The following is a 23,335-nucleotide window of genomic DNA, read 5'->3' as shown; positions in this document are numbered from 1 at the left end:
TTCTGTTCGTTTGTGCCTTTTGGTCAAATTCCAAGCCTTTCCAAAATGAACATTTCAACAGCACTTTGTCCTCTATTTATAGACAGTTGTCTGTTCCATGGTCTGCAGTTTGCCTTCTGTTCCTTCTATAGCACATCACATCCTTACTTACTGCACTCCAGTGAGACACAGCAGTGGACGTGCTTCCTTTTACCCTTACAGAGCATTTCTCAAGAAACTGGTACCGATATATCTTTAGGGTACCAATATATCTTTAAAGAAGTATTGAGATGTAACACTGCCTAAAGCTGTAAGCAAATGTAAGACATTTAAAAGGATTATTCCACACTCCCATTATTCACCATATGCTGGAAGACATCTCCCCCCAAGCTTGCAGCCTTATTGCATGTTCCTTCCCATTACAAAACAAGCCAATTGTTTAAATAATCAGCCTGGTAAAACAGAGAAATGAATTGTTTCTAATTCTGTGAATGAATGCTGCAATTTTTTTTTTTTTTGAAGAGTCTGTTTCTTATTAAGATGCAGAACACTTATTTTTCTGGTATCTGAACTCCAAAATATGCAGCCCAATGTCCCTTGACAACTTAAAGCTATTTTATTTAAAGAAGAGTGCGTTAAACTTTCACAACATTATAAAATCAAGGTTCCAGAAGACAGTGTACAGCAGGTGCAGTTGGTGCATACTCTGATTCTATTTCTTGCCCCATTGATCTAACATCCTTACTGGGAATGGAAAAAATACAATCACAGGAGGTGTAGAACGCAGGTTGCAAGTACAACCTGATTTTATTTATTTTTTCCTCATTCAGGTGCAAACTGTCCACTTTTCAAGAGAATGAAGAGCAAGAAAAAATTAACAGGGCTCCAACCCCCCATTATTTGTTAAAATACACCCACCTGCCTGTGCAGCCTCTTCAGTGCAGCACCGGGTAGCACCCATGCACACGTGTATCTTGGACTGCTTGAGCTGGCAAGCTCAAATAATTTGGCTGATGCTGGAGGCCCACAGCCTGACCTTCAATATGTTGCTATGTAATTGTTAGGGATGCAACTTTTATTAGATAAAGCAAATTTCTGTTCTGACAAAATATGGAACTAGCAGGAACAGAATTATTTGCCCAGCAACTCCTACGCCAATGATTTGGCCCAACCTGACCTGCATCACTCTGAACAGATCGATGACAGAAATTCCATTAAACTACAACTTTAAAAGGTTGAAAACAACAGAAGACTAGAATAAGCAATAGGAAGGACTGACTGATGAAGCCTTCATATTCTAAAATGCTATTAAAGAGCATGCTTTTTCTTTTATTTGAGGTCTAAATGCAGCCACTTACAGGTTAAGGTATCTCTTTCAAAAAGAAAGAAACCCACTGCGGGAACTCCTTGCCACAGCACAGAGTTTAGCTCTGGACTACTAGTAAGGCTGCAACAGCTACAACAGAACATACTTCTCAAACCTTCATTACTTTTTGAAGCATACTGAGAAAACCAGAACAACCTGGTGAGTACACAGTTGAATACTACGTGCTTCAATTTTGTTAAGAAAACCTCTGGGATTTACGCTATGTCTTGACTGGTCTTTTGAAAGATTTTAAAACTCTTAACTATTTATCTTAAACAGCTCATGAACTGTTTGCTTTACAGACTACCTCTTGCTTTTTGTAAACCATCAATATCTAATACAGGGCAAGGAGGGAAAAATGCCAAGGTGTTCCTGTGCTCTCTGACTCAATGCACCTCCATCTTAATCCTCAAGAAATGGTGGCACCACTCTGGCCTCTATCTAAAGCAAGGTATTAATAAATCTCTTCTTCAAGGAGAGCATGAGCACACTTGACAGTAGGTGTACGCAGCAGTAGGGCTGAGTAGTGGTTGTAAGATCTGGTGCATCATAAGTGCACATTCTGCTTCACGATTATTTCTACAGTGCTGTACGGTGAGACTTAGAGCAAGAGCAGAACATTCAGTTCAAGGGAACAGCACAGCACACAATTAAGGTGATTGCAAGAGTACTGCTAAGCCATCAGCCAGCCCATCAGTTATTTTTCATTTTGTCGAAGTAAAATACAACTCTTTATTCTACAGTGCATTTGCAGAAAAGCAAAACAGTTTTCGCCCCACCTCCTCCTTTTTAAATCCGTCTGAGGCATTCTGACGTACACCACAGCAGACAGCTGGACTGCAGTAAAGAAATAAGAGAACCCTGTATGAACTCAAGTACATACAGAGTCTTTAGACCAGAAAGTAGGGCTTTTCAGCCTGCTTGGCTTAAGGTACTCAACATCAGCCAACTGGAATGATTCATGCATCATTCCAGTTCACAGTGCAGATATATTACTGTAACGCTCCTGTAACGAGATTACAAGACACACATGTTCTTGGGACAGACCAGTCTCAGAATGCATTACAGAAGTCTGAGAACAATGAGAAGCTCAAAAAAGTTACAGAATAAGAAAAAATTAACATAGTTATTCAGTATCTTCTGAAGCTTGCAGGACTTGTGTACACTTCTAAACAGAAGCATAAAGCTATACACTTTTTTCCAAAAAAAGCAGACTAATTACCACTCTTTTATACTGTTAAATGTCAACTTTTTTACTTCTTTAGAAGTATTACAAGTGTCTCTTGGATAAACTTCAAAGAATTTCAGAACATGTGCCTTTCCCTGAGGCCAAAAGGTGTTGGATTCGCTCAGAAATGGATTTCTGTTAAGCATTCTTAGCTTCAAAATCAGAAGAGGACTGAATGCATCTTCAACGCTGGAAAAATCACTCACATCTGTCAATTAAAGGAAATAAGAGAAATGAATTTTGATTACCTTTACATAAATAACAATTTTAATAAAAATTTTCTTCTAGAACATCCCTTCTAGCAAGATGTAATACATGTTTAAATCAACCTTTCAAACAAATTTCTTTGACTATAGTAGAGCCACCATAAATACTTTCCCCTGCAGAACCACATTCCCACCCCAGCTCCCCTTATGTTCCCTAAATACATCATGCATCATTTGGGGGTATGCAAAATACTAAAGTCAGCAACACCCTGTACTTAATGCTCAGACTTTTCTTACGGAGTGAGGGAAAATACAGTTACATGTTATTATGTTTACAGTACTTAAGAATGCAAAAATCAGATCTTAATATATTGTAGCAGAGGTTTTTATGTCATCTTTCAAATGGTATAGAGCAATTTATGATATTTTTAAAGCAACACTCACTGGTGCAGGCGTTCCAGCTCAGAAGGCAGGTCACAACCTACATAAGCCTTGTTCATTAAGCTGTACTCCAGCAGCGCACAAAAACAGGGATCCTACAAGGAAAGATTAATGTTTAATATAAGTCATGCTACTGTGTGTAATGAATTTTCAAACAAATTAGCATAGCACATGAATGCAGGAGATTTAACTGAACCTCTTCCAGAAACAGAGCAATGCAAACAGTGCAGGTGTGGAATAACACAGGAGGAAGATACTGAGAACTGCACTAAGTTACATTTACTGCATGTAGGTGTGGGGAGACTAAGCTTTCTATTCAGTTCGTTTCTGGAATACTTTTTTCGTTCTATCTTGTCAGATATTAAGAAAAGCCCATATTCTTTCTATGGAAGGACCATGCGTGAGTTCAGACACTTCCCTGGCAGGCTGTTTTATCAATTGGGAGCAATCAATTGAATGGAGAATGCTTCCTCTCTCCATTTAAAGATGGCAGTAACTGCGTTTTGTGAAGGAGTCCATCTGCAGTGACAACATTCAGAACATGCTCATTGGACTTATTTACATGCTGCTGGAGAACTTCGGCATTGAGGTTCTGACCTCTGCTAGACAGAAAAAGCAGATAGGATTTGTCTGCACAAATCAGCAATAAAGTTCTCTTTGTGCTTGGGAGTCTACTGCACAGGGGCCTAACTGCCCACCCTTACAGGAACCTCTGGAGTTCAGGTAATCCCAAACGCAGACTGAGGACAGCATACCGACTATGAACATAAAAGATGTTCTCTAACATCAGATAACCCCATAGATTAGTCATTTACAACTGTCATTTACATTATCGTGGCAAATGCCACATGCAAATCAAAGATAAACTAACTTACTTTCACAAGAACATGAGGATTTCCCACAACAATCAGCAAAGCTTTTGCTCTAGTAATTGCTACATTAAATCGCTTTGGGTTAGAGAGAAAGCCCAAATAGTATTTATCTTCCATAAACACACCTTCATGAGATCGCACCTAGAAATTAATTATGGTTAGTTTCAGAATTGGAATAATGAGAAACCAACTTTCCTAGCCATAGCATAACTTCAATATATGATTTGCTCACCGCGGCAAACCACAGGTCAGTGTGAGCAATACACAAGCTAGCTTCATAACTACATTTCCCAAAATGGATTTTTCCAGAGAAGATCTCTTCTCCAATAGTCCACTAACACAACTTTAGCAATTTCAGAAGAACAGCATATTAGCTTTATTTTAGCATCAGGAATATCCACTGTAATTTGAAACAAAATACTAACATTACATCCTGAAAAACACCAATTTTATCTTTTCAGTAGAAGAAATGGCAGTTAGTGATTTTCTAAGTCCTACAGTTCAATGATATTTCAGAGCGTTTCATCAGTAAGCTTTGCCATAGCCTAGAGGAAAACGCCACTGAAGCAACTAATGTGCTTTATAATGATTTCTCATCAAGTTTTCACCTTTATTTCAATCAATATTTGAACTCATATTTGATAAAATAATTTTCCATCACCAATAATGAGTTTGTATAAATAGGAGCACAGTGCGTACCTACAACTATTTTAAGATAGTTACAATGCTGGACTGAAAAGCCACGACATGATAAAGCATGAAGAGAAGCATGCTTCCGCTGCCCTTAGGAAAAAAAACAAGCAAGCAAATCCCCCAAATGCCTCCTCCAAGCCACAAGACAACCCCTCACCCAAACCAATTTCTTCCCTCCTTTTCCTCTCCAGTCATCCACTTTTCCAGAGCTTTGGTTGTTTTAATAGCTATTCTGTCCTCCTCTCTCTCAGAAATCCTATGCACTGCTGTTAAAAATAGTCCAGTACCAGTCACTCCTTCAGCCACACATTCCTGGTCTGCACTGCCTCCTTTGACCAGTTTGTCCTCTGTGCCATTACCCAGACTCAAAAGGGCTCATTCTGTAATAGTGTAAGTTCTTCAACGGTTCTAAAGGATCCCAGGTCACAAACGCCTCAAGAACTCCACATTCCAGACACACACCTTTTACTTCACTTTGAGACTTACTGCACCAAAAACATCCTACCATTTGGACCAAAAGCAAGCATACAGATTTTGTTTGCATTCTGAAACCAGCTTCACACTGTAGAAATAAAGGTCTGTAAAGGTCCACAAGGGCCCAAAATGCCCACCAGAAAGAAGTCTAAAACCCCAGAACACCATCACGTACACCAAACTGCTATCACTGTGATGTTCAGTGTCAGGTTAGCTTTTCTCTCAAGTTTCCCACCCACCTTCTCTGCTGACTCAGCACAGCTTTTTACTCCTGGCCAGCAGTTCAGGCTGTACGTACAATATATTCACCAGAGCATACTTGGATGTTAGCTCAGAACATAAAGGATTAGTATCACACATTCCTGTACAGAGGCACCTGCAAAACACCTCAGGATTGATCAGCTGACTGCTTGTAGCAGCTGCTGCTTATACTTCTTGACTCCACACTGAATTCTCCTTACAAGCACCAAGAAAAACTCCGCTATCAAGAGCCCCATCTAACAATTCCATGCCTGAGGAGACAAAGGGCAAAGAAGTTGCTGTATTTTTTCTCCATATGGGGTTTTCATGTGAATCCACATACCAGAGATGTGTGCATACGCACTGGAGTAACATCTAGCATTTAGAGGGCAGCAACTGGCACACACCCGCACCTAATCATAAACAAAGGGGTGGTAAACACTGGTGAGTGGAGCTCCTCCTCAGTCTTCTGAGGCCTGGTGTCTCAGCTGCTGCAGACAGTTTTCAGGCTGTCGACTGGAGTGTGGTAATCAATCACTGTGATTCACTCACTCCTCTAATATTAATAATGCTTCCAGTTTCCATCCTCTCTAAGCACACTTAACTGAAGGTACATTATCTGTGTGAAACTCTAGAACAAACTCAGTGTGAACATCCAGAAAGGTTTAAAGTTTACTTCTAAAGCCCAGACGCCACCTTGTTCACATGTGCTTAAAATAAGCACTTTTCCCAAATACTGCAACAGACTGCTGATAAATATAGCTTCCTCCTCCCCTTCCCTCCCTAAGCCCCACGTCAAAGGAGCCAGAGAATTAAAAACATACAAATATTCTACACAGGACCAGAGCAAATATACATACCGTTGATAGGATGGTAACCATGTGCTCCTGCCCTTGAAACTCTTCCACTGTGCCAACTTTAACATCTGACAAATCAATGCTTCTCAGGAGAAATCTAATTTTTTCCACCTACAAAAAAATTTGAAGGAATTTATTTTTACATTTGAGAGTGGATTACTTCAAAGCCAAAACATGTGACGCAAAAAGAAGTAACTTAACACAGACAGGTTGTAGGGAATGCCCACAGCAAGGTTAGCCATCAGCCACTAGTGAAATTTAAAAATGAAACAGCAGCTTTTTTCTGAGAGGTCTAACACTTCTTACATGACCCAGCAGGTGAAATACTTCCGTCACGTGTACAGAAATTAACAGGTTTTTGATAAACCCAGATTTTAATGAGAACAACAATTTAGATCTTAGGAGTTTACCCATAGGAATCCTTCTTGCAGTGTGGAACATATCCAAAACCAAGACTTAAAACAGGTGTGGTAGGGCAAGCAGCTTCCCCCACCCCTCCAGAAGACCGTGCAGAGATTCCCCCTCTACTCGCCAGCTGTACCATGCAGAGTGAAAAGCAGAGGCGAGGTGTGACCATAGGTGCTTGCTCTCTTCTAGAGGGCACAAGACAGTCTTGCCCTCCGCAATGCTGATATGTTTGGGATAAGCGTATCACCAGCAAAAAGCCGCTTGGAGGCTATGGCTGAAGTGCTCCAGATTTAGTGAAAAATGAACCATGGCTAAGCCAAGGGTTACAGTCATTATTTTCACATCAGCATTCTTGCAAGACAAAGTGACTTTCCTGAAGCAGACATTATTAGTATGCCTTGCACCACAGGCAGATGAAGGACACAATCATACTCCCTAAAACACTTCACAACTTTTAATACAAGAGGCTCAGCCACATCAATACGGTATATAAGCATTTGAAAAATACACAGTAGCTGTAAATACAGGTGGGTGCATATGCTTCAACAGAGGAATCAGCACATAACTCTAATTTGCAAGTCAGAGTTCTTCAAAACAGGGCTGGTCTTTTCCACATGCCTTACAGCATTTCCCCCAGCCCTCGCACGCACGTCCACAAAGATTGAGATGTGCACATCAAGAAAAAACTGAGCGCAACCTATCCAGAGCATCCTCTGGAAATAAAAGATTTATTCTTATTTTAAAAATTAAAGCAGACATATACTCACCAGACTTGAACATAAACAGTTTTAAAAAATAAAGTACAGAATTTGAAGTTGCCACCTGACATTCTGTATGGGTTCAAAGAGCAGTACAAGCTTTGAGTCTGACTGCTGGACTGCTAAGTCCCAATTCCCCAAGTTTCCTCGAAGTCACGACAAAGTGACATGTGATCTACTTGCTACATTTCCTTTTTGTTCTGCTCCTCAGCATGGACAGTAAGTGAGGATATCGGATACTTGTTCCGGCTGTTAGATATTAAATTCTTGACTTGCTCTCTACTCCCAGCAACTGAAATACCTGCTTTGATCCCCCAAACTACAAGCAGATCTCTCCCTATCATTTCCTGATTTATAAAACTAAGCAAAACAGAATGCCATTAGTGCTATCTAGATTTACAGTTCAATGGAAACATCATTAATGATTGATAACACACTATGTAATGACACACAGTGACATTCTGATACAGGCCTTCCTGCTCTAACAAACCACAACAATGCAAAACCACAACATGAAATACACTAACTCTGAAGTTTTTAAACACTAATTATACCTGTTTACGATACGGTGTGATCACTCCAATATCAGTCACGGACACTGCAGTGCTTTCGTTTTTAGCCAGGTGGCAACAGTACTGCATCACTTGAACTGCTTCAGTTGGATTAAACCAGGAGGGGCTGTGACCTTCGCGTGTTTCGTTGCCCTGGATTAGGGGAAGCAAAGCGAGCAGATGAAGACCATGTGCAGATATGGCTATGTATTTAATAGATTAGTCTCAAACATCCTGAATGCAAAAAAAAAAGGTGTGATGTAATGTTTTATACAAATTCCTTTCTTTGCTATAAGCCCTTTCCAATGAAGAAAAAAGCATCACTTAACACTTTTTTTTTTTAAAGCTAGATTATTTATATGACAACAGTGCTTTGTGTATGTGACAAAAGATGCAAATCTCAACTCAGATTGACAGGTGTTAGCAAGGTGCTATTCTGCTTTTCTACAAAGCATAAGAGTTCAAAAAGCACCTCCAACTGCGGATATACCACTTGCTATTTCACTAATTCTTGGAAGACCACAGAAAACTTCTCTTCCTGACATACTATTCCCCACCCCCCCACTACTTAATCTTTAATAATCTTCCAGTTGTAGGGGATTGTATTCATTCTAATGCAGCAAACTCGTATCAGAAGTGATCTAAATCTAACGGAGCTGCCTGCAACTCCGTGCTGCTTAATTTGCCAACTTAATTTTTTGTATTAAAGTGTCGCCACAGTATACTTCAATCTGCAGCTGCTCAAGTTCTTTGCAAACATTTGACTTCAGTGGTTTTTTCAAAAACCAACTAAGTACTGAACAAGTAGTTGTTTCAAAAACAAGAAGCCACACTTCTTACAAAAGGTTATTTTCATACCCTTTCTGAAATTAATTCTAAAGAATAAAACTTGCTGTCTATAACATCAGACAACTTCTGTGAGGCCCCTTTGTTTATACTTGACTACATGAACATTTTACATACCCTGACTCCATGAAAAATTAACGGAAACCCCTTCCTGGGCAATTTCTCCCAATGCAACAAAGAAGTTACTACTGAAGTGTCTGCACAAACTTCCAGCTCTTTATGATAAAACAGTTTAGATGGTAAAGCAAGCAATGCAGAATGCGACCTGTAGTTCTTTATGAGCTTTGTGATCTGCAGTGACAAGAAAAAAAAAATAGTAACTGAAACAGGCAACTATTCATCAAGCTTCAAAGTCTGCAGCAGCTCCTATCTTGCCATCCTGTAGCGTTTAGCTTTTCCAAAGCTGCCAAAGAACTGCATTAAAGGGAAAAAATTGTAATTGTGATCTGTAATTGTGATTTAACTAGAGCTAAACATCACCCACTCCCTGTCCCCCCCAGCAACTTAAGTCTGCCATCAGGCTTCCTCCTCTGGCCACACAATTATCACATCACCTTTGGTTGTAATTTTTCAAAGTACAGTACCACAAGAATGAGAAGGCACCTTAGTAAATTAAGTTTACATTTTAGCCCTGTATTTCAGACTGACAAGAACTTAAAGCCACTGAAACATTTGTGCTTACTTAACTAGCCATACTACCTCTGCCACTTGAAATGGACTTTAGGTACTTTACCATACAAGAGCATTAGGAAACTGTAATGACATTCTGAACTGTTTCTGTACTAATAAACGGACACAGAGTCCAGCAAAAAAGGATGTTTTTAGTACCCCATGTAGGGAAGACATGTTCAACATGCATGTGTAGAGTTGTCCTCATTCAAGAACTTACTGCCCCAAATAGTGCCCTTGTCCCCAGCTTTTCATTCTCTACCTTTCAACCTTCAGAGCTACAGAAGACCACAAAGCAAGACTGAGCTTACCTTGTTTAAATTTAAAGCGTTTACTCAACAAATGTTGAGTAAGAAGTAATGGTTCTGATCGTTAAAAAAAATCTACTTATGAGGCTCTCCGATTCAAATCCATACTTTGGAATGACATTAAGGGGCTACTCTGGTCAAGGACATATCAACAGGTTGCCAGATCCTGATTGTGAAATATGCTTATGCTCACTAAAACGCGTTCACCAACTGTCCTAAGAACATCTCACTAACAGCAATTTGCTTTTGATACACCAGTTCATGTACTGGGCTGCTAGACAGTTCCAGCTCAGAGCTGAAAGGAATAGTTTAAGTATTTCTATATGCCATGGAACATTCAGTTATTTCCAGCTACCCTGTAAACACTGTTTTCTTATGCTTGTATGACAAATATCCAAAGCTATCCTTCAGAGGAAGAAGGAGTAAGGAAACAGGAAGTTTTTTTTCCCCCTTCCTGAAGTAAGTTGTTCAAACTTGTCCATTTGTGGAGAATTACGTTATGAATTTATGGTAAGTTTGGACAATGGAGATGGAAGGGAATTTTAAGCTGTTATTTAGAATTATGCTGTGTGTGCTACGTTTGACCAACTCTGAAGGGTCTGTCTGTTTTTAAGCCAAAAAGGGCTTTAGGAGGTTAGAAGGCTGAACATCCTTGATATTCTGAGTATTTATTCAGAATAATCAAGTCTTCCTAGAAAAACAACTGTTTGAGTTAACACTAAGCATTAAGGAGTAAAGAAAGATGGCAAGGAAACATCAGCAACCAGAGTTGCTCCTTCTTTACAAGAAATAAACTAAAATAACTTAGTTTTACTCACCAACAAAGGATTATATGATCCACAGGCACTGAAAGCATCCTCATCTCTCAGATACATATCCCTTGATATCAGTCGTTCCAGCAAGGACAAATTTAATCCAAATGCCAATGCAATTTTTGATTTTATTACAGGTCCTAACTGCTTTGGATCTCCAACAAGAACTATCTGTATATACAGATTAAAAAACCACCTTGTATTATAACAGTTATTAGAAAATAGTTTCAGTAACATGCACACTTCAGAATTGTAAGATGAATTATGTCAGGTACTCTGCTTTCCTCACAGACTTCTAATTTGTTTGCACAGGTTTAGGCCCAGAACAGAAGTATGAAAAAATGGCAGCTTGCATTCTACAACATTCACAACGATAAAAACAACAAGCCAAAAACTTGTTCTTCCTTTCAGAAGATGATGCTAACAGAACTACCTGTCCGTTAGCTTCTGAAATCAACCCGATAGGAATCAGGCTCTCTGGTTCACATGCTTGCCCAGCTTCATCCAAAATCACATGTGTGAAGTGTCCAAGCCTAGAATTAAACAACATGAACTCAAAAGAGGGCTTTTTTTTCAGATTAGTTCATTCTGCCACCCTGTGGTTGACCTCAGCAGCTCCGTAAGCTTCCTTGTCATGTGCACCAGGAACCTCCCTCCACATATACAGCAAAGGTTAAAATATTTCAAACACAAGGTAGAAGAAACAACTCAGTAACTGATTCCTCATCTGTGATTTCTCTTCCATACTATCATATACATAGCCACTGCTTATCTTAAAGTATTAGGGCAAGGCTAAGATACTTGGAAAAAAAATCATTGTTCTCAAATTCCCTCAGCTATTTAATTAGAATAATGCACTTGGTTTATGCAAAGACAATCACTAGGCCCTGTTTCCACCAAACAACTCTTAAGACAGTTAGACACTTAAAGCATTCTTTTAAAAAGTTAGTTTCCTCTGATTTTGCTTAATAGTACTTTATATTGCGGTTGTTTACAGGTAGTTTTCTCATCAGGTCACCTTTACGAAGTAAAATATAAATTTTAGTGTGAACTCCTGTAACACTTTAAAGCCAACATGGCTGTAAAAAGCAATATAATTTCTAAGGCTCCAACTGCTAGTGGTGGAAAAACTACTGTGTCAAGACTTTTTAATTTTATTCAAGATATTTCTTAAACTTACTGCATGGGGAGAAAGTCTCAGCTGAAACATTACTAAAAACAAGAGGTTTGCCAGGAAGACAACTTAAGAACAAAGGTACATGCAATGAACTGTATTAAAACAGCTGAAGTTACAATACAGAGGGTACCTAAGCTGGAAATTGCAAAATCTCAAGCCTATCTCAGCAATACTCCTGTCTATAGTACAGTACCTTACTCCTGTTTGATAAAACATTCCTGCACTGCTACAAGTGGTAATTATTATCCTGAACCAAGATGCTTTCCAAATATCTTCGCCATCTTTGCAGTAAAGTTTCACTATGTCATCAATTTGCTGCAGAAACAAAAAGGTATTTTGTGAAACAAAAATGCTACTCGATGTTTTCATTTGAATAAAAAGCACTGAAAAATATGTTGGAAGCTGAACAAAACGTTTAGATTTAGACCCATAACTGAAATAAATTCTTCATGAACGTGCTTAAGCAATGTTATTTGCATTTCCTTCATCTTGGGAAAGAAAATTTTAAGATGTATTTCATATACGTATTTTCCAGTTCATCTTCTGGAATGGCTAGATTGATTATTACTTTGGATCCTACCCACCAAGCCTAACTAGCCTATTAAACGTTGACAGTTACATTAATAAATCAGTAGTTTACGATAAAATATTGGAAGTGAAATAATAACTGGTAGTTATCTGTAATACCTACCTCTAGTGATCTGCAGCTAGCATTGATTCGGACCATAGCTCCTGGTTTTAACAGATTGCTTTGATGCAGCCTCAAGCAAATCAGATCTGTTGCAGCATTTGATGGAGCACAAACCAAGATTCGGCTATCTGGTAAAGTATAATGTATCTATGTTCAAGAAGATGGACATAAAGTAAGGTTAATTTGGAGATGCAGCAATAGCTAAAACGTGCTCATGTTATGCCACTGAATACAGAATCCAGATGAGTTTTGAACACACGTTATACTCATCCACACTTCTGCAGTTCAAGAACACTAGTCTTGACAATCATAACCTAAGCATGCCAACAGCAGAAGTATTTCATGGTTATCATATTGACTTATACCTGCGTTTCAGGAATGCATTATGTAGTACTGGAATCGTGAGTTAGGTACTATTCACAAAAGCTTTAAAAGATATAAAAACAGGAAGACTTGAAAATAAGTCATTCAGGAATTCTGTAAGATTCCTATCAAAATCTTTCATTATTTTGCATAGCTCAGCAAAATTGCTTAGAAGAGCATTTCATGAATTCTGGTTTGGGAAAAAAATGTGATGGTACTTTCAGAATTACTCTAAGTGTTCTACCACTGAAATGATTAGAGATGACCCAATTGTCATCTACCACTACCTGTAAAATAGCTTCGACTACCGTTACTGTTTTTCCAGTTCCTGGTGGTCCAAAGAGAATGTAAGGCGTTGGACGACATTCACCACTCACTATCCTTTTCACTGCCAGTTTCTGTTGCTCATTCAACGTAGGATTGAAAAATTCACCAGCTCTCTGCTTAATTGCCGCAGTTTCATCAACTATGATGAAGATAAGCATATATTAAACATGAACGTAAATATTTCTAGCATACACAGGTTAAAGCAACTCCAATTCATGTTATGTTTTAAAAATTTTTCTTCGTTTTATGTGGTAACAACTAATGAACTCCCCCCTCAAACTCTGATTTCCTAGAACAGCACAGAGAAAATAAGATGTTTGTATTTCAGAATTGTACTAGATCTTTCATAAAATTGAAGTACAGAAAAAGATTATCATTACCTTTTGTAACAACCTGTAAAAACTCTATTCAGTAATTTTAACATCAAGCTCACTTTACTTTTTTTGTCCCAGGGCAGCAAAATTTCAGTAATTTTTCAGGGATAATACTAGTACTTGATGACCAGTGAAGTCGTATGACAACTGTAATTTTTCCCCCTCTCATGCAGTCCAGCCCTAGCTTTCCACAACAGAATCTTATTAACACATTAACAGAAGCACAATCTAGGCAATCTACTCCACAATTTAGGTATCCTATTGCTACAACGTGATAAAATCACCCTATTTAAACATCAGTGTACTTAATTGCTGAAGTGATGCCTCTCAGATAAGCAAAGGAATGATATGTACTTTCTGAAACCTTTTAAAAATCTGTATCATTTTTTCCAAAGTAGCTATCCCAGCATTCCAGTTACAAACCGGAAACTTGGAACATGAGTGAACATTTTCCAGTAGATGACTTGGAATAATTTATTGAGTACAAAATGTCACTGGATGCTTGCTGAGCTGAAGATGTTTAAATACTCCACAGAAGGACTCCAACAAAAATTCCTGCTAGTACCGCTTCTCCTTAAAAGAACACAAGGGCATCTGAAAGGCGCCACCATACTCAGCCCCAATTTGGCTGAAGTGATTGCAACGCTGAACTGTTATTCTTTAATAAAGAAAGTAATAAAGCATACCAAGTTGGCTTGTTTGTGCAGTAACTGTCACCACGTCTGGTATGTTCATCTGCCTGGATGCCATGCATTTTGTCCATCTGTTCTGCATTTTTTTGACCTGAAATCATAAAGTCAAGGTAAATGCATTTATAATCTTACAGTAACAGCCAATTATCTTCACCAATATTTTCGAAGTTGCTACATTTTATTTTGTTCCCCATTAAACAGACTATCTGTGAAGAAAGGAAGAGTACGAGAGGAAAAGATCCAAGGAGTTTCCACTTAAATCTAAGGTTTCTAGAAGTTTGAGTTTATGTTAAAATTAAACATCTATTGCACAAATACTTTGCACACTCTGATAAGGATTGTGAAGTCATGGTTAAGTAGCTTCCTTCAACAAAAGCTAACGTTCACATTCCATGTGTTTTGGCAAGATGATTTCAGATTGCAGCACGGGAGGAAACTGTAGTGAACATGGCATTAACAGGACTCTGGACCAGATGTTACAATTCTCTTAGTAATACTCATCCCAATCAAGTGAACTGATGAGCGTTGGTGTTGATTACTTCCTGTAAAGGACAGAGGTACTTGTTTTCTAGCCATATTACCCTGGGACTTTTGCTGCTTCCCCAGAGCCATGATGCCATGGAAATACTGCAAGGCTTATGCAGTCCTTCTGATTACTTGCTCTGCTGCTTATCCAGGGGTACTAGTGACTTGAATACTTCAGGGGTTCATACACAGATCTCTGGGGTAAGATGAGGGGTCCAAGTGATGTTCTCCGCCACCCCTCTATAGTTAAACGGAAGGAACCCAGTAGAAACAGGCACCTTGCAATGACTAGCTGTGCTGCAGCTCTTATCAGTATGGCTCCGTGTGTATGTGCAGGAGCTCCATGGCTGCACATTATTCATTGCAAAAGCAGAGGCGTGCCTGCGTTGTCACCACAGGAAGATGGAACAGCAATGTTATTGTCTGATGGTCTAACAACTCCCTGCCAGGAATGGGACAGTGTGGATGGACTTCCCACAAACAACTCGCATTAGCCTCCTGATCACAAGTTGTGCTGCTCACTGGAGATTTCTATCATTCACATACCTATTGCGATTCACCCAGGAGATTTCCAGAATTACTAGAGTGAGCGGGTGACAGCTTCCTGACATAAATGGCAGAGGCACTGATCAGGAGTAAGTCCCTGCTAGACTTGCTGCTCACATACATGAAAAAGCATGCTTCCACAGATCTGCCTCTAGTGCAGATACTGCAAAGTAATTGCCTCAATATCTCAAAGAAGGCTAAAAAGGTAAGAGCAGTCAGAACTTTGGACAATCTAGAGCAGACTCCAGCTTAACGAATCACTGAATGAAGTCCTCTGGGAAGCGGACATGGGGAGAAAAGGTACCCAGGAGATCTAAAAACTGTTTATTGAGACATCTTAAACAAACCATCCTGCTGCACAAAATCGTCTCGAATTTCGACAGAAGGTCTGCTTAGCTAAACTTGTAGCTTCTTGATGAATTCATAAAATGCGAACTGGAAGGTTAAACTAGGACAGGCAAAAATATAAAAACACTGCTTGGAAAGCTGGACAAAATCTGGAGAATCAAAGCCCAGCTGATGTTTAAGTGTGGCAGGAAGGGAGTAACAAGGACAGACTCTGCAACTGTTGTGTGGAAGAGACAGTTCAGAGATGGATGAGAGAAGATGACTTATTGATGGATGTTATAGGAAAGAACTCAATGCCCTTGAGCAGTTTGGGAATGAGAGGGAAAAGTAATGTAAGGGCACCATGCTATGAACTACTTTGAGACACTGGATGCATCCACATTCATAGAGTGGCTGTGACTCACCACAGCAATACAGTTGTGGATACTGCTACCTCCTAAATGGAAAAACAAACAAACAATCCCCCACCCTCCCCCCAAAAACCAGCTTGTCATTCCCACAAAAAATTAGCAATGCCCCTGACAGCAGGATGAAGCTAACATTGCTCCAATTTAAGACGGACAAGGAAGATCATGAGAACTACAGCTCATCAGCCTCAGTCCCGTCCCTGAACAGATCACAGAGCATATCCTTCTGGATTCATACATTTAGAAAAAAGGGTGACCAGGAATAGTTCACACAGCTGTAACAAGGGACAGAGCTTTCTTAACAGGTGGCCAACCCAATTTCCTTCTCTAATGAAGGGACTTGGGTGGACAGAAGAAAGCAGTTATTGTAATACTCCCTGACTTCAGTAAGGCTTTCAAAATGATCGATTTACCACAGCATTCTTATTAGTCCAAGGACATTACCTAGATGAAGAGACTGTTAAATGAACTGAAAATTGGCTGAATTACTGGGTTCAAAGTGCATTAATCAACAGCTTGATACTCACCTGCAAACACACCACAAGCTAGGAACCCCAGGGTTGTTGTTGGGGCCAATATTATTTAGCATCTTCAAGAACTATGATGAGACCGAGTACACCCTCAATAAAATAGCAAACAAAATCGGGATTCATATCTGAAATGCCTGATGGCTCACCTCCAGTTCAGAGGGACCATGAGAAACTTTGCAGTTAGGCCAATAAAAAATTCATAAAAATCAGTAAGAGGTGGAAAGCTCTGTACCTGGGACTGAAAAACTGCACAAACCAAGACAGGCTGTGAACCCACCATCTGAGTAGTAATCCCCAGGCCCTTTCCAGGATCCTGGGTTACTGCTAGATGTGTACAAACCAACAGCATGTTCTTAAGAACTGAAAGAACTTAGCTTTTTTTTTTTTTTTTTTTTAAGTTTAATTTGGAGGAGGTAAACAGAAATCTAATGCCCATAAGGGCTTAAATAAGACTTGGGAAAAAAAAGACAAACAGTTCTTTGTAGTAGCATACTATATAAACAAGGGGTCACAACCACAAGTTGTGGGTAGAAAAATTGATACTGGAAATGGAGAAAGAATTGAGTGGAAAGGTTGTGAGACACTGGAACAGGTTACCCAGAGGTTCTGGAACCTCTGGACAAAAACAAATGAACCCCTACCCCAAAGCTGACTTGATCCGGTATTGGTGACAGTTCTGCTTCAAACAGTAAAAATGACTACGTAACATTTTTAAGTTCCTTTTAAGAAAGATGTTATATTTTCTTACTGTAATTTAACTAGCAGCTAAGAAGCACAGGTAAATTTCCTCAGGCCAGGATGATTATCTTTTATCATAAGATGTTTCCTGCCACATTGAGAAGACTTCACACATCTATTAAGAAGTTGCTATTAAAACTAGTTTAATGCAAATCTGACAATTCAAATTATAATCATACAGGTTGTTACTAGCACTTCTCATTCTAGATGGGAGGGTTAGCTTAACAGCATCAGTTGTTACAAAATTCTCTCTCGAGGTATCAAATGACCTTCTGTCATCAGAAAGCACAGAATTACAGAATGGTTGAGGTTGGAAGGGACCTCTGGAGATCATCTAGTCCAACCCCACTGCCAAGCAGGGTCACCTAGTACATATCGCACAGGATGGCATCCAAGCAGCTTTTGAGTATCTCCTGAGTACGAGACCCCACAACCTCTCTGTGCAACCTGTTCCAGTGCTCTGTCACCTTAAAGTAAAGAAGTGCCCCCTCAAATTCAGCCGGAACCTCCTGTTCTTCAGCTTGTGCCCATTGCCTCTTGTCCTGTCACCAGGCGACACTTCAAAGAGACCGGCTCCATTCTCTAGACAACCTCTCTTCATATCATTATGCACATTGATCTCATCCCCTCTCAAGTCTTCTCTCCCCAAGCTAAACAGACCCAGTTCTCTCAGCTTCCCCTCACATGAGGCATGTTCCATTCCCCAAATCATCTTCATAGCCCTCCATTGGACTCACTCCAGGAGCTCCACATCCTGTAAATAGATAGAAGGCTATCACATTGGTTAAGCATGACTTCCCCTTGGTGAATCCATGCTGACTACTCCTGATCACCTTCTTATCTTCCACATGGTCAGAGATGACTCCAGGATGAGCTGTTCCACCACCTTTCCAGGGATGGAGGTGAGGCTGACTGCCCTGTAGTTGCCTGGGTCCTCCTTCTGGCCCTTTTTGAAGACAAGCTACATCGGCTTTCAGAAGCAGCAGAATACGACTGATTCTCTGATTTCTAACAACAGCTGTACAGTACTTATCTGGTACCAATATGAATGCTGTTAAGCATTTTAATAAACATTTACAGAGTATTTACCTCACTCTCTTGCTGGGAATATTGTTCAAGGCCATCATCAACACCACAGTCCTCAGTAATATTTTGGGTCTTGATAGCTTGTGGTGACCGTAAGAGAAGCCGTTCTGGAAATAAAACTTCGAGTTTGGAGAAGAAAGAAAGGAATTTGAAAGCCACATAAGCACTTCACACATTCTACTGATATCAGCTTGCTCAAAGTTTTCAAAATTGATTTACAAAACCTATCACAGAACTGGGAAAGATCCATGTGAAGTTCATATGAATTGTTCTACTCAACCATAAAAAACAGGGTATCTGTGCTTTTTATTTAGCTCTGATGCAATGTAAAACTGCCAGTTCACATATTATTGTTACCACAGCATGATTTAAACAGTTCTCATTGGTTCAAACTGTTGACAGAAGTTTAAGTTTCCACTCACGTCCCCTGTGATGGCCAACAACTCCTCTAGTTTTTTTATGAAATAATTACAGGAAACTGTAAGAACACAGTATTATAATGCATTTTTCTCAGTATGCCCCGATGTGAAAGCAATATAAAACATGAGACTCCTCACAACCAAACCCCTCCAGACAGCTTAAGTTAACTGAAATGTACCTTTTTCACCCAGACAGGTAGCTTGTTCAACCGCCAACTGGCACCGTCTGCTAGTAATCCTGTTGTTAGAACAGCAGATCAGCAGTTTGTGGATTAGAGTAAAATTCCAACATTCTGTAAGCTGCAAAAGCATACACCCAACAAGGCATCCAGTGGTTTTTCTGTGCATCACTGCTTATAAAAATGGGAGTTTTTACACAAGTACTGTAGCGTATTTACTGAAAAATACACTGCAGAAGTTTCAAATCAACAGATATGCTATGAGCAGCACTGATACATATATTCTCTCACCTTTCGGTGAGACAAAGATTACCTTGCACTCCTGATTCAGATAGTCTTTAAAGTAAGTTTTTGGCAAAACCAATCTTTAATAGAAGATTAAGCAGCTATATACAGCTAACATGCCACAAATAAAGCAAAATTCAAGGTTTATGAATAGTCTTGCAGTCATATTGGTATATTTTTCTTAGAAAAAAAACAAAACCCAACCACCCACTGGACAGAAACCCATGCAACCAAAAACCCAAGAATAACAAAAAAAAGAACACAAAAATCCCATACCACCCCAATAACTATTCCACTGCCTGGCATTGCAACAATCATTTACATGTTGAAACATTCTTGTCTTGTGTCTCTGCTTTGTACCTAGTGACTATCACTGCAGTCTTATCAAGGAATATAGTTGGAAAGAAATGAAAGAATTGGCACCTGAGTTCTTAATTGTGCCCTTCCTGTATCTACCCAAACTACCAACTGACACGCTCATGTATTTTCAAGTTGCTTTACTAGGGTAATCATGAAATGGAGCTTTTTGGAAGTCTATAAAATACCTGCAGTGAACAAATTCCACATCCATGGGTTCCAAGTTGTAAGCCTGTTCAAAATCTGCATTAAATTTAAGAGTAACGTCTTCATTACATATCTGTTGCAAGAAAAAAAAAAGTTTACTGATGAAGGCCTTAGTACTTTACCCACAAAAAAAGCATCTTTGAAAGCGCTAGGAGTAAAAAAAAAAGCCAATACCTAGATTTACTAACTACTAATACACTACATTTCTAGATTATGTTATGAGTGCTTTTAGGGCAGGTAACAATTATAATCTAGATAGAAAAAAGGAAGCCTACAGTCTTCAAAACAACCAAACTGACAATAAAAATGCACCATTTAGACTGCGGATAAAAATCTAGCTTCCCCAGAACAGGTTAAGCTCCATGACTTGTGCTGGCTTCCCCTCTGAATCCTGCAGACTACCGTATTTTCAACGGAAAACACAGCTCGCTTACCTCAGTAATATAGGCAACGTACTCTATTATATGCTCAGAGTAGACTTGACTTTTCAGTATCACCTTATCACCTAATTGGCAAAAGACAACATTGTTACAAGGAATAGTAAAAGTATCACCGCAGCACTTCATTTGTTCCCCCTTTGCATGGTTAAGATTGGAATTTGCAGGATGACAGATATTAACTAACTTCAGCAAAGCAGCTGGATCCACCAGTACCTCAGAAGGCACTAGTTATACAACTGCACATACCAGTTCAGATCACATTTTAAAAGGCACCTAATATTGATGCCAGACCTTCAACACCTTCTGAAAACCGAATCCTGTGTACCATAACATTTAACTCATAATTACTTTCCCAGTTTTGATACACCTATTGCAAAAATAAACATTGCACAGTGTTTTTGTGGAAAACTTCCTCCATTTTTGTACCTAAGTCTAAAAATATTAGAAGACTCCTAAGAACAGACATGTAATGCTTCTTCAGATAGCAGCCACTGTAAGACTTAGGCATTAACAGTGCAGTTCACCTGTACAGTAGTCTAGATTAATTATTTTGTGTTCAAATACGTGAAAGACTTCCTTAAGCATATGACAATGCAATGGTGTTTGCACTGCACTAAAAATACAGATCGAGCTTTATCTCACATCAATTACTACCTGTATTCAGGTGAGGTCTGCCTTCTTCCACTCCTGGCACTTCTAACACTAACAAGTTCCCATTCCTTTTCAAAGTAATGCCACTCATGCTAAAATCTTTTATCTCCATTTCTGCATAGATCTCTTCAAGCCACAAGAGAGTAGAAAATTTTGCTTTGTAATTATTTATATTAAGACCCTGGAAAGCAGAACAGTATACATTACAGTTGCAATTTCTATGCTGAGATACAGACCCCACCAACCCTAGTATTACATGAAACAGTTCAAGTTAGACTGCAGAGCAACCAGGCTGCCAATTAAGGTGACTAAATACAGCATCTTAATACACTAAGCTAAACTCCCACAACAGTCAATGCAGAATTGTGTATCTTTGGAGCTCAGATAAAACAGCCAGTCAGCTAAAGCATTAACCATGTCTCCCCTAACTAAAATGGGCATTTCAACACCTGAATTCAGGGGCAGTTTAGAAATTGAATTATATGTTCACCAGTCTCAGAAAGCTTAAAAATTTCAGTACACTGGCCAGAGATGGGTAGAGATGGAGTCACACCAGTCTCTGCCCTGTCTGATGATTATACAGCTTACGTCAAGCTGAAAGAACCTGAACTTTCCCCTTCACAGCTTAATGCACTCTCACTGAAGACGTGTTCACCAATAGCACAAACCTCTCTCTAAACCATGACTGGCGGCAAAGAATGCTTTCAGTTAGATATATTTTCACTCAAACATAATTTGAATGAGCAGTGCTTTCTGGTGCAGACTTCGCAACAGTCACCAACATTAGGTGGAACTTAAGATACTGTTAAAAAAAAGTTACCATTACCAGCAGGCTTTCAGTACAAAATTATTTCAAATACTGTCTAGAGAAAAAAGTAGTATCTCTAGCACACTACCATATGCCAATGACTTCAGGGTGTTTTGTACGCTGTTTAGAAGGCAAACAGCACATTTTACCTAAATATCTGCCCCAGATAAGTCCTTAGAAAGTTGGAGGGGAAAAAAAAAACAGAAAAGAGACCACCAGCAGTGCTCTACCAGAAATCAGGACAGTTTCTGAAGAATAACTAATATTTTTACTAAACTTTAGGTTTGCCTTTTTTTTTTTTTTAAAAAAAACCAAAACTTTAGGTTTGCTTTTTTTCTTAAATGTATTTTAGAACTGCTGTACTCACAGGAAGAAATTGAACTAGCTGTACATTTGAGTATTTAAAAAGAGGTTTTGAACAAGCAGAAAAGAATCCTCTGTTACTGCAATAAGTCTAAGAACTTCTGCTTTCATTTCCTATGAAACAACTGCTGGACTACTGTTCCAGCACCCTAAAACCCCTTTCCAATGATGCCTACAAAGGAGAAGTGAGGAGGAATCTTTTTCACCTACTGTAATATCCCTCCCCGGTATAATCTAACTCCCTTTTCAGTTTTTCACATTTACCATTTTGCTTTCTTCTAAGCTTGAATTCTGTGACATACTAAAACCAGTATAAGTTACAGGATACAGACCGCAGTCTTATACTGCTGTTACCGAGTAGACTATCAGCTTCTATTACGCTAAGGGCTACAAATTATTGATAAATTAAGGTCAGCTTGAACAGACATACTTACGTAAAATGTATTTTCTTATATAAACCTACACTTGCATACCTCTGCTAGGAGAGGCTGAAAGGTCAGTACGTCTAACTTCTGCTCCACACATCTTCTTAACTCATTTGGTACGGTATAATGCGGGAGGAAGCTTGGAAGCTTTCTGCTATTTCTGAAACAAGAGCGTGTCAAATCATTCAGTAGTTTTTTTTTTTTTGACAGCAAATTAATATGCCACATCCTCAAGGCTACAAGAAACCACATGCAACAAAATAACAGATTGCTTCAAGGTGATAATCATAAGTTTTCTACATTTGGACAAAAGGTATGTGTCCCAATTACTCAGTATTTAAAAAAAAGTCTGCTTTTATCCTCTTCTCCATTTAGTGATACTGTTATAACTAAGCAAATACTCTTAAGTATTATAGAAGTTTATCTAGAAGAAGGAAACTTCTGAAATAAAGGTAGGAAAAACATCAACTAATACAGATGTCAGGTTGCTTGAGGAGTTCAGAAGCTAACTTGCTTAGAAAATGATTAAGAAAAAAATCTGAAATAATTGTTACTTGTAGGACACTTACATAGCAATCTAATTTAAAATAAAAAAATCACATTATATAGTAGGAAGCTTCTGTATGAACAGACTACAAAAAAATCAAGCAGTTCACTACTAAAAAAAACCGTCAGTAAAATCTGAAATT

The 23,335-nt window shown here is 39.0% G+C and overlaps 1 protein-coding gene across 4 annotated transcripts in view; it reads right to left on the bottom strand.

Annotated features, from left to right (window-relative positions):
* Positions 1–555: 555 nt before the first annotated feature.
* Positions 556–23,335, bottom strand: part of MOV10L1 (Mov10 like RISC complex RNA helicase 1) — a 40,088-nt gene continuing 17,308 nt past the window's right edge. The window contains exons 10-27 of one of the 4 annotated variants that reach the window (XM_040549359.1): positions 22,695–22,806; positions 21,054–21,231; positions 20,394–20,464; positions 19,941–20,032; positions 19,111–19,169; positions 18,516–18,631; positions 14,327–14,423; positions 13,227–13,405; positions 12,577–12,723; positions 12,079–12,200; positions 11,142–11,241; positions 10,715–10,879; positions 9,037–9,210; positions 8,077–8,226; positions 6,360–6,467; positions 4,096–4,233; positions 3,224–3,315; positions 556–2,781 (exon numbers count right to left, since the gene is read on the bottom strand). In XM_040549359.1, the coding sequence (XP_040405293.1) occupies positions 2,772–2,781; positions 3,224–3,315; positions 4,096–4,233; positions 6,360–6,467; positions 8,077–8,226; positions 9,037–9,210; positions 10,715–10,879; positions 11,142–11,241; positions 12,079–12,200; positions 12,577–12,723; positions 13,227–13,405; positions 14,327–14,423; positions 18,516–18,631; positions 19,111–19,169; positions 19,941–20,032; positions 20,394–20,464; positions 21,054–21,231; positions 22,695–22,806 (2,110 nt within the window). In that variant the 3' untranslated portion in view covers positions 556–2,771. The remainder of the gene's footprint in view (positions 2,782–3,223; positions 3,316–4,095; positions 4,234–6,359; positions 6,468–8,076; positions 8,227–9,036; positions 9,211–10,714; positions 10,880–11,141; positions 11,242–12,078; positions 12,201–12,576; positions 12,724–13,226; positions 13,406–14,326; positions 14,424–18,515; positions 18,632–19,110; positions 19,170–19,940; positions 20,033–20,393; positions 20,465–21,053; positions 21,232–22,694; positions 22,807–23,335) is intronic. The other 3 variants (XM_040549375.1, XM_040549368.1, XM_040549382.1) reach the window with 3 other exon arrangements.

The sequence above is a fragment of the Cygnus olor genome, chromosome 1, assembly GCF_009769625.2.
Source record: "Cygnus olor isolate bCygOlo1 chromosome 1, bCygOlo1.pri.v2, whole genome shotgun sequence".
Classification (NCBI taxonomy): domain Eukaryota; kingdom Metazoa; phylum Chordata; class Aves; order Anseriformes; family Anatidae; genus Cygnus; species Cygnus olor.
Note: the sequence above shows the minus strand (reverse complement) of the source record. Positions and strands in the feature narration are given on the sequence as shown.